The sequence below is a fragment of the Lonchura striata genome, chromosome 11 (genome assembly GCF_050655825.1).
Source record: "Lonchura striata isolate lonStrDom1 chromosome 11, ASM5065582v1, whole genome shotgun sequence".
NCBI lineage: Eukaryota > Metazoa > Chordata > Aves > Passeriformes > Estrildidae > Lonchura > Lonchura striata.
In genome coordinates, this window is record NC_140713.1 from 20,926,868 (window position 1) to 20,939,409 (window position 12,542).

At 41.6% G+C, this 12,542-nt stretch overlaps 1 protein-coding gene across 1 annotated transcript in view; it reads left to right on the forward strand.

Moving 5' to 3' along the window:
* Positions 1 to 12,542, forward strand: part of CMIP (c-Maf inducing protein) — a 129,585-nt gene that overhangs the window by 110,456 nt on the left and 6,587 nt on the right. The window contains exons 11-18 of the mRNA XM_021541224.4: positions 2,453 to 2,518; positions 3,616 to 3,642; positions 4,092 to 4,140; positions 5,569 to 5,676; positions 8,137 to 8,253; positions 9,627 to 9,767; positions 10,678 to 10,725; positions 11,458 to 11,604. Coding sequence (XP_021396899.1) covers positions 2,453 to 2,518; positions 3,616 to 3,642; positions 4,092 to 4,140; positions 5,569 to 5,676; positions 8,137 to 8,253; positions 9,627 to 9,767; positions 10,678 to 10,725; positions 11,458 to 11,604 — 703 coding nt within the window. The remainder of the gene's footprint in view (positions 1 to 2,452; positions 2,519 to 3,615; positions 3,643 to 4,091; positions 4,141 to 5,568; positions 5,677 to 8,136; positions 8,254 to 9,626; positions 9,768 to 10,677; positions 10,726 to 11,457; positions 11,605 to 12,542) is intronic.

Below are 12,542 nucleotides of genomic sequence, written 5' to 3' on the forward strand. Positions count from 1 at the left end.
GCTCAGATTGAAGGGATTACAGGCTGTGCAGATTTTATATTCAGGTCCTACTCATGCGACCAAATTTTATATATTTCAATAGGAGACAGTTCCCTTCCTTTCTTTCTTTCTTCCTTCTCCTGCTGGGGAAGCAGACTGATTTCTTTTCACTGCCTTCTCACAGACCTGCCCTGCTCCCCAGCTTTGAGAAAAGTCAGTGATACTGTCCCATTCTGTCTGCAGTTTCATTCCATTACAAAACAACTTTTTTTCTTATTCTTGCAATTTCCTTTGAAGCTCAGCCATTAAAAGTTGATTGGTTCATATTATTAGTAATCACAACTCTCCAGATTGCTCAAGAAGGAACTTCAGTGGTGTAACACTTAGCCTGAGATGTCACAGGAGCTAAGCCTCAAAGTGGCTCTCAGCTGTTAACCTTCTGTTAGAAAAGATTTGTAGGTGCTGTATCTTACGTGGTATGAAGCACCTTTAACACCTCTGGATTTTCTAACTCAGCTTTTGACTTCTGAGTCTCCCCTGCTTAAAAATCTGCTTTTAGCACTGTTTTTTCTCTACTAATAATAACATGTCTTGTTTTTAGACTAAAATCAGCTAGGAATTTCTAAAGAGTATGCATATTTAAATAAAACAAAATGTCTGGACTATGTTCTCACACCTGACAAACGTGGTAAGACCTGTGGCACTTCTCAGGGCTGCAGCTATAGATAGGTTGCATCAGATCTCTCCTATAGAGACCTGCTATTTTAACAAGAGACTTTTAGCTGAACCCAAACAGGCCAGAGTTCTGTGTCACTGACCCATTCAATGTGTCTGTAGGTCAGAAACAATGAATAATCTTCTAGATAGCTTTAATTAATCAAAGCTTTGTTGAAAGAACCCAGAAAGCTCATCTTAAAGATGCTGTGTCAGAGGTTTCCTTCCATTATTTCAGTTTATGTGACAAGCCCCATCCTTAGGTGTGTCATGATACTCACTTTACACTGACTAAGTGGAAAAACAACCTTGTAATGAAGTCCTGCTTCATGTCTTGCTGTTCTGAGACATTAAACAAAGTTGATCATCTTCCTTGTTTGTTCAGTGGCTATGCAGGTGAGGGACTTTTTGTCTCTGGAAAGAACCTTGTGAATAGGTGATCACAAAGTGCTCTTGCTGCCACTGACTCACACTCACTTCAGGTTTGAGACACCCCTTGTTTCAGAGTTGGCCCTAGTAGAAGAGAATTTTTCATGGAGGAGAAAATTAGGTTCACTGGCTTTTAGCACAGCTGGCATGGGCATGAGGTTTCTTTTTTGGATTACTTTAATTTCACATGTGCTCTTCTGGCTTTTAATGCACTAAACCACTTCCAGGTCACAGTGGTCCTCATGGGTTGGTTTCTTGCATGACATAGCACACATTTGTGTAACCTGAACTCATGCTGCTCTTGGGCAAGTGATAACTACTTCCCTGGTTGATTTTTACATCACAATTCTCCATTCAGTTAAAACTTCTTTGCACATGCTTCTTAAGAGTACCCTGCTCACGCATTTGAATTTTCTTTTTCTGTGTATACATCTTTGTGGCTTGTCCAGCATCATGTGCATTATTAGTTTATGGACATTTCTGGTTTTTGTGGTTTAAAAGATGGATGAGACTTTTGGAAATGCATCCATCTTCAATTTCTCTGAGCTAGACGTTTCCCTTTGCAAAACTGCATTCTTTTGGAACAGTTCCTGTGCATATGTTGTCTGTCTGTAATGCTATCAGTAGATACTGTCCATTTCAGAACATTACACTTCGTTCCTTCCCAAAGACACACCACACTTTTGTGCCAAGTTTCCAGTAAGTTGCAGCCAATACTCTGGTTTTTAACACTGAAATCCAAAAGGTAGCAGCACTAAGAGGAGGTGGCAGGCTCTTCTACGTTGTTTGTACAGACATCCCCAGGTGTTTCAGCCCATGTGAGATGCACTTCTGTGTATTCATTGTTATTAATGGGACTGAGAGCCAGGGTCTGGGCTTTGGCTGGTGGGTTTTGTGTCAGAAATGGATTTGCATTGTCTCAGTATTTAGTATGTTTTTGCTAATGGACGTCTGTCTTACAGCAAAGAAAATTTCCAGTTAAATGTACAAAAGAGCTTTAAATAGCAAGTGGCCTGGTAACTGCTCTACCAACTTAGATTAAAGTATTACTTAATGATTAAATGTCAACAGGTTTCATAAACAGCAAATGTCTTTAAGTTGACATAAAGAAGGCCTCTTTGGAGGTCACTGTAAATACCAGGTTTATTGTACCTCAATGGAGAATGTGCTGGAAATGGAAAGGGAAATGTCACTGTAGATTTTGAGAGTGCTTCAGTAAACCAGAAATGTTGTTGGTGCCCACAGTAAAAAGCTTTTAACTCCTTGAACTAACTGTTGGCAAACCATACTTAAAACCTGGTAACTTGTTAACAAAATATTCATTTTGCAGGTCAGACTACGATGACTGGAGACCAGCCCTGGCCAGCTTGCTTCAACCTATCCCATTTCCCAAGGAGTGAGTTTGCACTGTCTTAGTATTTACTGGCTTGTTCTTGTTACTGTTTTTTTATGGTGAAATATACGTCAAGTAAAAAGTGATGGTAATAGGAGCTTTGTGCCTCTAGTATTGATTTAGAAACTGAAGCTGATTTTGGCTGATGCAGAGGGATGTGAAGACCTCCCCACGTTCAACTTCCTTCCCCATTTCTCTCAGATGATCCTGAAAAGAAATATGGTTAACTAGAGACAGGCAGACAGGAAGGGGAGGAAAGCTGGTGAGGAGGAGAGCAAAGTGAGAGATTTCGTGGGGGAGGATGCTGTACTGGCGTCACAGAGACTCCTGTCATTTGTGCTCTGCATTACATGAAGAAGCTGCCCTAAGGATCAGCCGAGCTCCCTCGGAAACCTATTAATGAGCAGAGGTGTTTATAAAGTGCAGACCTCCACGGACAAAAATTACAATTGTAATTGTACAATTTGCTGGCTTGTCACATCCCCTGATGACCTGATGTCTTGAATCACAGAGGTCTAATCCTCCATGCCAGGTTACCTGGGCTACAGTGAGAGCTTGGAGATAGGTAACAGACATCATTACCTAAGTCAAACGTGAGTCTTGGGGGAGCTGTAAACCATAGCATGATCCAAGGCACTTCACAAAATGACCATTAATTGCTTTACTCGTGTATGATGCTAATTAGCTGCGACCATACCCAAATTGCCTTGCAATTAAGGAATACACCTGGCTCTTGGAGGTAGGCAAAACTCTGTAATTACATAATGGCATTGTAAGTCTTTTACTTTCTTCTGACCCAAAGCTCCCACTGACATTAGTCAGAGCTTTGTGTAAGACAGACTCAAGAAAAGCTACAAGATTTGCTCCAAGTTATTTTCCCCTCTAGGTTAATGAAAGAGGCTTTATCTGATTTTTTTAAACTTTTTTTTTTTTTTTTTTTTTTTTTTTTTTTTTTTTTTTTTGTCTTATGTGCTCCAGTTGCTTAGCAAGTCCTTTTATTATCTGGAAAGAACTGAAAAGTGCTTGTTTGGTTGTTTGGGCTTTTTTCCCCCCTCTCTCCTTTCTCTCAGATCCTCATACTCTTCTGTTTTAAATTTCAGGGCTCTCGCACATGAGAAATTCACAAAGTAAGTTTCTGGGGCTCCTTTGTTTTATTGATTAAATTCTCGTATTAGTCAATAATAGCAATGATGCATTATTCAGTATTGTGTCTCTAATGGCTTTTATCTGTGAAGGGCTGTAGGCATGTTCTGTTAGCAATAAAAAGTTCTCTTTGTAATTTATTGTGCTAGCAGGAGCCCAAGGACTAAAGCCACTGGGTGCTGATAGAATTTACAAAGGAGTTTGTCAATGCACATCTCTGAAACATTTTCTAGGCTTTTGTGAGCAGACACTGTCCTTCGTAATCACTTTTAGGCATCATATGTCCTTTCTGTGGAAACAGTTCTATGTGTTTCTCTTTAAAGTTCATTAATATATATAATTTTAGGTTTTATTCAAGAGAAATGTGATACTTGTGCAAATACTGCAACCAGCAACTGCTTATTCATATCCTTCTTACTCTTACTTTTTTCAGGGAGCTGAAATATGTGATTCAGAGATTTGCAGAAGACCCGAGGCAAGAAGTGAGTTTGTTGGCAGTTTACACAGAGCATTAGCTGGATGGATTGCAACTGCACTTGTTCAGATCTCTCCTTAAGTAGTTGGTTCCAAAACACGGTGTGGTTTTACTCTGCCTAGGGCTCTAAGGAGTAGTGGCCACTCAGGGCGGTTTATGTGTTGTCACCTCCTTGTCTGGCATCAGTTGATGTCCTTGTTCTGCAGTAAACTGCAGACCAGCAAGATTTTCACCCTCTGTGGGATCACTCAGAGCTTTTCACCTTCCATACAAAAAAAAAAATGGAAGCAAAATCCATGGATCCGCGCAGCTTACAAAATAGCAGGTTTTGTGTAGCTGTGTTTCAGCTCTGTTGTGTGCAAATGACCGTAATTCTGATGAATTGGCAGCAGAAGGGGGGTGGGAGTGTGTTACTGGGGTGAGAGTGTTGCTGCTGCCTCGGAGCTGCACTCAGAGCCTGCTCAGCATCATCAGCTTTGGCTGAGTCACAGGGAACCTCTCACCCACAGTGATTCTTGCTTTTGGCATAAAGGCAAGAAAGCTCCCTCAAACTGTGGGTGAAGCTGTATCGTCACTGCCCAGAACTCCTCATTCTCATGGGTTTAACTCTTGTGAACAGTAGTTACTCTTGTCAGAAGAGGCCTTCTTGTCCTAGAATGGCACCAGGATTTCATCTGTCCCTAGAGTTCTGTGCCCAAAGGAAAGAATTTACCTCCCGCACACACACCTCCAAAATTGAAATGGAACATCTGTTTCTTCAAGTGAAGGAAAAAAAAAAAGAAAATGAGAAAATAAAGCTTAATTATGACTTCTCTATTAAATTGTGGGACTAAATATAGTAATCTCTACAGTGGGCCAAATTTAGACTAATGGTTGCTCACTGGTGCCAGTTTTCCAGTGCAGCTTCTGTGTTTTGTATCCCTGTTGAGTTGTCCCTGTGGATTTCCTTCACCCTGATTCTGGTCAAATTTTATTAGAGCAGGAGTTATAAGAATTGTTAATGATTGGAATGAGCAAGCCATCAGCCGCCACATTTGGTATGCAGATCACATCAGAGGTATAGACACACATGCTGGGAAGACAGGGAGGAAATTACAGAAGCTGAGAAATTTTTGGGGGTTTTTTTGTTGGTTTTTTGGTGGTGTTTTTTTTCCCAAGTGAAAGGAGCTGTTCTAGATTAGAGCCATTTCATGTTGGATTTGCGTAATGGGAATGAAAAGGACCATGCAATAAAGGATGAAGCAGCTTCCCTCTTGGTTATGCTGAAAAAATGGATTCTGGGAGTGGAGACTGGCCTGCAGCTCTGTAGATTGGAATATTAACCATGAGATTTCCAGCAGTCCCTGGTTTTGCAGTTACTTTTGGCCCAGTGTGGGAGATGCTGGTGGTTATTGGCAGGAGCTGTAACCTTCCCAATGTGTTCACTTCTTGGCAGGTCCACTCGTGTTTGCTGAGTGTGAGGGCTGGCAAAGACGGCTGGTTCCAGCTCTACAGCCCTGGGGGAGTGGCCTGTGACGACGATGGAGAGCTCTTTGCCAGTATGGTAGGTGTCTGCAGTAATGTGAGTTTAGAAATTTTCCAATAAGTAACTAATGCCTAGTTGGCAGTAACAGGATTTACTTGTTTTTGTCAAAAAATTATCAGAATCACAATTCTGTTAACCATGAGTGTTCACCAGAAAATCCAGATCTTTGTGCCACCAAATCCATCAACCTCCCTTGCAGTCACAGTTTGGTTAGCACATTACTGTTCTCTTTTTGAACCTTGGTGTGTTTTCTCACTGGTAGTGTAATGCACAAACCATGCTTGTGCATATGTATGTATTTCTGTATTTATAAATCTCTGTCTGTATAAAAAACTCTCTCAGGAGACATGGAAAACTGGGAGACTGACTGTTCTGTACATCCACACCTATAGTTTATATTTATAAGCTACCCTGGAATTTAAAACTAACAGTTACATTAGTTTAATCAAGGGATGGATGGATAGATATAAAAGGTGTTATCAGTGTCTCTGCCCAATTATATTGTTGTGAAGAGGTGTAATTAGGAACCAGCATTCAATTTCCAGCAGTTTCTTTTGTAACTCTGAGAAGGGCTAGACAGAAAATAACAGGTTTTAATCAGTGATGTGATTTAAGCACTGTCTTCCTGTGCAACCTGGGTCAAGTCACGTAGGTCTCTCTCTGTATTAATTCTCCATATACCAAGTAAGATGGAAATTATATTACTGCCTTTCTGTGGTGAGGGGGAAAACATTTGTTGAATTTGGCTTTGGGTACATAGTGAAGTGACTTTCTAACCTTTGTGCATCTCCCACATGCTGAACATTTTGGGACGTAAAGAACATCAGTGTCTGTCTGTACCCTTAAATTCAGACAGATCAGTTACCTCTGAAACTGATAATGGAAGAAGAGTGTTTACAAAAGATTTCACCCCTCTTCACTATTCATCTGTCTTTTATCTTTGAAAAGAGAATTTCTTCAGAACTGTATCATTTCTCCTGAGAGCCGTTCAGGATATTTATGAGCATCAGGAGATGGTCTGCATGAGAAAGCACAATGCTAACACACATTAATATGCAGTACTCTGTGCCCTTTGCAAGGATGTTGATAAATACTTAAAGAGCTGCTAACGACTAACCATAAAGTTGGAAAAACACCCTGTTCTGAGATGCACCTAATGTTACTTTACTGTCAGTATTTTCCATTGCTCAAGAAAACCTCTAAAAAAACTTAATGAAAACTGCATGAAATTAAATGTCTTTTGGCCTGGAGGTTTACATTTTTAAAGGCCATCTAAGCTGATGGATGCTCAAGGAAAAAAAGATTTTCTCTTTTTCTAAAGAGCTTGCTGATAATGAAGACATGATTCACATAGAATTGACCTCATCATGGCATGGTTGTGATATTTTAGCAGTATTGAACATAGGGCAGGCAATGCCATGAGCCAGGGGGGCCACAGAATGTATTTACAGGATTATTGTAGGATAGTGCTGATGCTGAGCCCATATAATGGAGCTCTTCTGCCTAGGCTGTTGGAAAATGCAAATTCTCGTGTAGTGCTCTGCAGCAAATGGTGAATCAGCCATCTGGGTTATGAAATAAAGACTTTCTTCTATGAACCCAGACTTCCCTGCATTTAATCTCTAAGGCTTTTACATTGGAAATTATACAACCAACTTATTTTCTGAGAAGAGACGTATTTGATTTGTACAAGTGGCTTTGCATTCCTGACATAGGTGTGTGTGATATCAGATGGTGCTTTCTGGAGCTTTCAAAGAGTATGCACAACAATTTTGTCAGCTTGAGGACTCAAAGGAGTGTCATTCAGGACATATTCTCAGCAGTTCTTTCCTTTCAGGGAAAACTGAGCAAAAGAGAAAGCAGGATAGTGGTCTAAGAGCATGAAAACTCATGAAGTCATGTCTGAGTTAGTGCTCAGGACTGTCAGATTTTCTTAAAGCAGTCCTTCCTTCCTCAGTCATATCCTGTCTGTTTGTCCTGAACAGGTGATTTTGTCAGTCACCACCCCTTATCCAAGGCCAGCAGATTGCCAGCAGCACTGCCTTTTACCTAGACACCCACACAGCCCCTGCTCCCCAGCTGGCATTTCCAGAGAAACCCAAGCGCAAACAGATGCGAAAGCAAAATCCCCGGTGGTTCCCCCGGGGCTGGGTTCATCAGGTTACTGGGAATGGGGGCAATTGCACAGCTGCTCTGATGTTTCCTGGGGAGCCTCTATCAGGCTGTCAGCTGGGCTCCTTTATGGAGTAAAACTTCCCACTCCCTCAGATCTCACTGGGCATCACCTTCTTCAAAAAGTCACTTCCATTCAGCAGTAAAGCTCTTGAGACACTGCAATCCTAACTGTAAAGAGAGCCTTCATTCCTTCAGGTTTATTGCAAATATTTAACACTTTTTGACTGCTTAACAATATCCCTTCCAGAAGTATATATGTTTCTTAAGCCTACACCCCTAATTTTACCTCTGTTTCTTGAATAGGTTCATATTTTAATGGGATCCTGCTATAAAACAAAGAAATTCCTGCTTTCACTGGCTGAAAATAAATTGGGACCTTGCATGCTGCTGGCTTTGAGGGGTAACCAGACGATGGTAGAGGTAAGCCCTAAAAACATGTGGTCATAGAGGTTTATGAGCAGTGTTCTGGTTCACACTGCCTTTCCCAGAACTGGCTCTAGCAGGGGTCAGGTTTGTGTTACGTTAACACCAGCAGTGGGTGGTTGTGTTTCTCTGACTTAAGGAGAATATTGTTCTGTAGATATGAATGTGAATGAAATGAAAGGTGGGTTCATGAATTTTTGGAGAAAGAGGTTATTTGCTGTTAGGATGGGAAATGGTGGTAGGCCGTGGTGAGAGATCACAATTCACAACCACAAGCCTGATTCTTGTCTTGCCACCCACAAAATGAGCAGTGCACAGGAAGTGCCTTTATAAAACCTTATTTGTTTGCATTAATGCACATTTTTTATGCTTATGATTTGTTACCTTTGTTGTGCTAATAGTTTATATGTATTTTTCTGGGTTTCTTAAGAGAAATCTCTTCATAAATGTCATTATCAACAGAAAGAGGGTGGATAAATAGATGGAAGGAGTTACAGTTTTTCATTGACTTAGCTTTTTGCATGCTAATTTAATCCAGTAAATAAAGGAGCATGCTGCATGCATTTGAATATAATGTCGCTGGATTTTTTTTTCTTCATTAAAAATAATTGAAATTGTGGAGGGAATAAAAGCTTTGCATTTGAATTGCAATGGCATGATACATAGCTGAAAAGGAAAGGCAGCATGGAGGGGCAGCTTGTGTCCTAAATCTGTGTGACCCACTGGAATCATCCCTTGGGATCTGACTTGCTCCTGGCAGTGCCTTCCCCAGGGTGAGCTGGGTGTGTTCCCAGTGGGGTGAGGGATGTCCTGGCCCCAGCAATGAGCTCCCAGCATCTTCTCTTGGAGCCTCTGTGCCCTTTCCCCATCCTGCCTCGTGGGCTGGGTGCACCTCACACGTGTTCTGCTTGCACAGAAACCCCAGCACTGAGGGATGGAAAATCTGGCCCTTGAGGAGCTGCTTGGCACTGCTGCTGCTGGTGTGCAATGTCCCAGCTCTGCCAATGCCCAGCCCAGCCCATGGACCTGGGAAATACGAGATCAATTGTACCTGTTCTGGAGAGGCCATGGAGCCATCTCCAGGTCTCATGCAAATAATTGCATCAGTCAGAAGGAGTGAACACTAATGGGGGGCAGGATACACAGGCTGGCTTTTGGAGATCACACTTCATTCTTTACAAAGAAAAAATTAATTTCATCTGTTGAAGTGGCATAAATATTGCTATGATATCCTCTAGTCCAATCTCCTTATAGCATGCTCTAAAAACTTACCCAGGAATTTAAACTACCATGCCCAGTGTAATTAGGATATTTCAAAGAAATGGAATGAAAACCCTGTACTGACCACTCTCCTTTTGTTCTGCTGTTAGATTTTGTGTTTGATGCTGGAATACAACATCATTGACAACAACGACACCCAGCTCCAGATCATCTCCACCCTGGAAAGCACAGACGTGGGAAAGAGAATGTATGAACAGCTGTGTGAGAGGCAGAGGGAGTTAAAGGAGCTGGTATGTCACCCTGCACATATTGCCATAGCACACTGGGCTCTGTGCTCTCCACAAATGGAGGTACAAAAGAAAGACAAGCAGGGTGTGAAATTCCCAGTTAACAGCAGGATGGGAGCAGTCCTCAGAGGATTTTACTGTGAATATATATACTGTGTGATATTTACTGACGTGACTAATCCCATACTATGTTTATGAATGATATTCAATAACCTGCTTAGGATCTGTGTGAAGGAATAAAGGTGAAACCCTGCTGTCTCAAGATCTTACAAGTCAGCTTGTCAAATTCTGCCACCTTTTGACATATGAGTAGCAAATGGTTCTGGTGCTGGCCAGCATTTCTGAATGCTCTGGCATTCACAGCATTTCACTGAGATAGTCTTTAGGTCTAGTTCTCAGAACTAAAGCCTGTAGAAAAAGATTCTTTCTGATTTTAAAGACAGGACCTAGAGATCTAAAATGGACCTGCTCGCATTTGCACTTTTTCACCTAGGCAAACATACCCACAAACTTCCTCTTCCCTCTTTATATTTGTTTTTAACCCTTTCTCCTAGCCTGAAAAGTAGATGCTTTTTTTGAAATGAAGCAAATGCTTTTATCAGCTGTGCCATCTTAACCCCTTTGCTCACTTTGCCCAGCATTTTAAAGGTGTTTCCTTTATAGTGAAAGCAGCCAAAGGCTGGCAGGCTGAAGCAGACAAATGGCATGAAGACCCACTTAGCTGTGGTTAGTGGGTGTCCCCTGGGGAGCAGGAGGCACACTTAGGGCAGAGGAAGCAGGGATGAGGTGGAAGGGCTGACAGGAAGCTTCGAAATGGGAGCAGGGTTAGCACGAGTGAGCAGCTTGCTGTACTTCAGTGAGTCTGAAATGTAGAATGGCAGCTTGTTTGACCAAAATGTCTTCTCTTTTACAGCAAAGAAAAGGTGGCCCCACAAGGTTAACACTGCCATCCAAGTCCACAGTAAGTTAATCAATGTCAATAGAAAAACACCTTTGTCTTTCCATATTTAAACACTTGATTTATGTTTGCCATGTGGCACAGTGGTTTTGGGAGGTTGAGTGGGGAGCCATTCCACTTGCTCTGTCAACACAACTGGAGTTTACACAACTAAGGGCACAGTTCTGCTCTTGGGTCTGTGCAGCAGTTTCCAACACCAGAAGCAGGCTGTCACATTTATAGTGCTGCTCAGAATGGCAGCTCTGGGGACAGAGTTTTGCATTACAAAGGCAAATTTCACAATGTCCAGTTCTGGATTTTAGTTATGGAAGTCTCAAAGAGACCCAGCACTGTTGCATTTAAGCTTGCTGCAAACCCAGACTAACTTCACTGAGGCTAGGTGATGGTGCTGAGCACAGGTGGGTCCTGGACCTGGTGGTTAAATCTTCATGATGTTTAAAGACCCATCTTCAGCATTTGCTTTGACACTGAAGCCTTTGTGTCTCATAAGGATACACACGCAAAGGACATTTTTGTCCTAATGTTTGGACAAATTTTTCCCAGGGTGTGTGAAGCAATGCTGCCACAAGAGCCCAGCTGCTTGCCAAACAAACAGAAACTGCTCTGTGTGGTTCTCTGTTACTGTAAACAAGTGGAGCAGTTGTGCAACTTGCTCTGGTTACCAGTATCGGTGACACCACACACTTCCAGGCTGGGCACCCACAATCTCTCTCCCCAATCTCCTGCTGCTTTCAGGATGCAGACCTGGCCCGCCTGCTAAGCTCGGGATCTTTTGGCAACCTGGAAAACCTCAGCCTGGCCTTTACCAATGTGACAAGTGCTTGTGCTGAGCACCTCATCAAACTGCCTTCGCTCAAGCAGCTGAACCTGTGGTCGACTCAGGTAAGTGCTCTGCAGCCTGAGACTCAGAGCAGCACCCAGTGCTGACTAATTCCAAAATTCCGCACTACGTCAGCATGAGAAGAGTGTGTGAAGAGGCTTGCTTAAATGACTTTGTCCTCCTGCTATTTTTATAGGGCCTTCCTGTGGTTTAGCTCATCTTGGCAGCTGGGTTTTTTTTCCTCCCCATTTTTTTTTTCTCTGATTTTTAATTTTTGTTTTATTTTTAATTCCAAAAGTGTTGCTGCTCTCTTGAGTTGAATGTTCCAGCTGGGCATGGTTGGTACTGTGTGCTGAGTAGAACCTGTGCTGCTGTTCATCTGGGAAATGCTTTCACCCAGTTAGAATGAAAAAATGGTGCTGTGCAGCTCATATGGTCAAGCAAAGCACAGTCTTTAGTGAGTTGCTTGAAAGCTGATCAACCCAACAGCAACAAATAGAAATTCAGATAATGAATAAGAAGAAGGAAATTATAATGAGAATGTGATGATTTTGTAAGCAAAAAAAACCCTAAGTTAACTGAACAAATGATTCAGCTGTTGATTGAAGGAACTTGTAAAATTAATTTTTTTTCTTCTATGTTTCCCTGCTGGTTTTGCTCTCAGAGGTTCTCCACTGAATAGGTTTTCCCTATTTTCTGTTAGCACCTATTTATAGTGCTCACTGTAAATACAATTATTGTCAGTGCAACCACAAAAAGCAGCATTTTTTTACCAAAACATCATGTAAATATTTTGGTTTTTTTCTTAACTACTTTATGTCCTAGAAATATCTTTTTGTATGGGGAATAAGAAGTAGAAACTGATTGCTTGCTTGTTTTAACTGTTTGTATGTCCTCCAGATTTGTGTTAAAAATGTAACTGAGAAACTTTGATACTATTTTGTTCAAAATGAGTTTGATTTTACTGAACAAAGAGCTTGCTTTTTGTGTGGGACTTTTT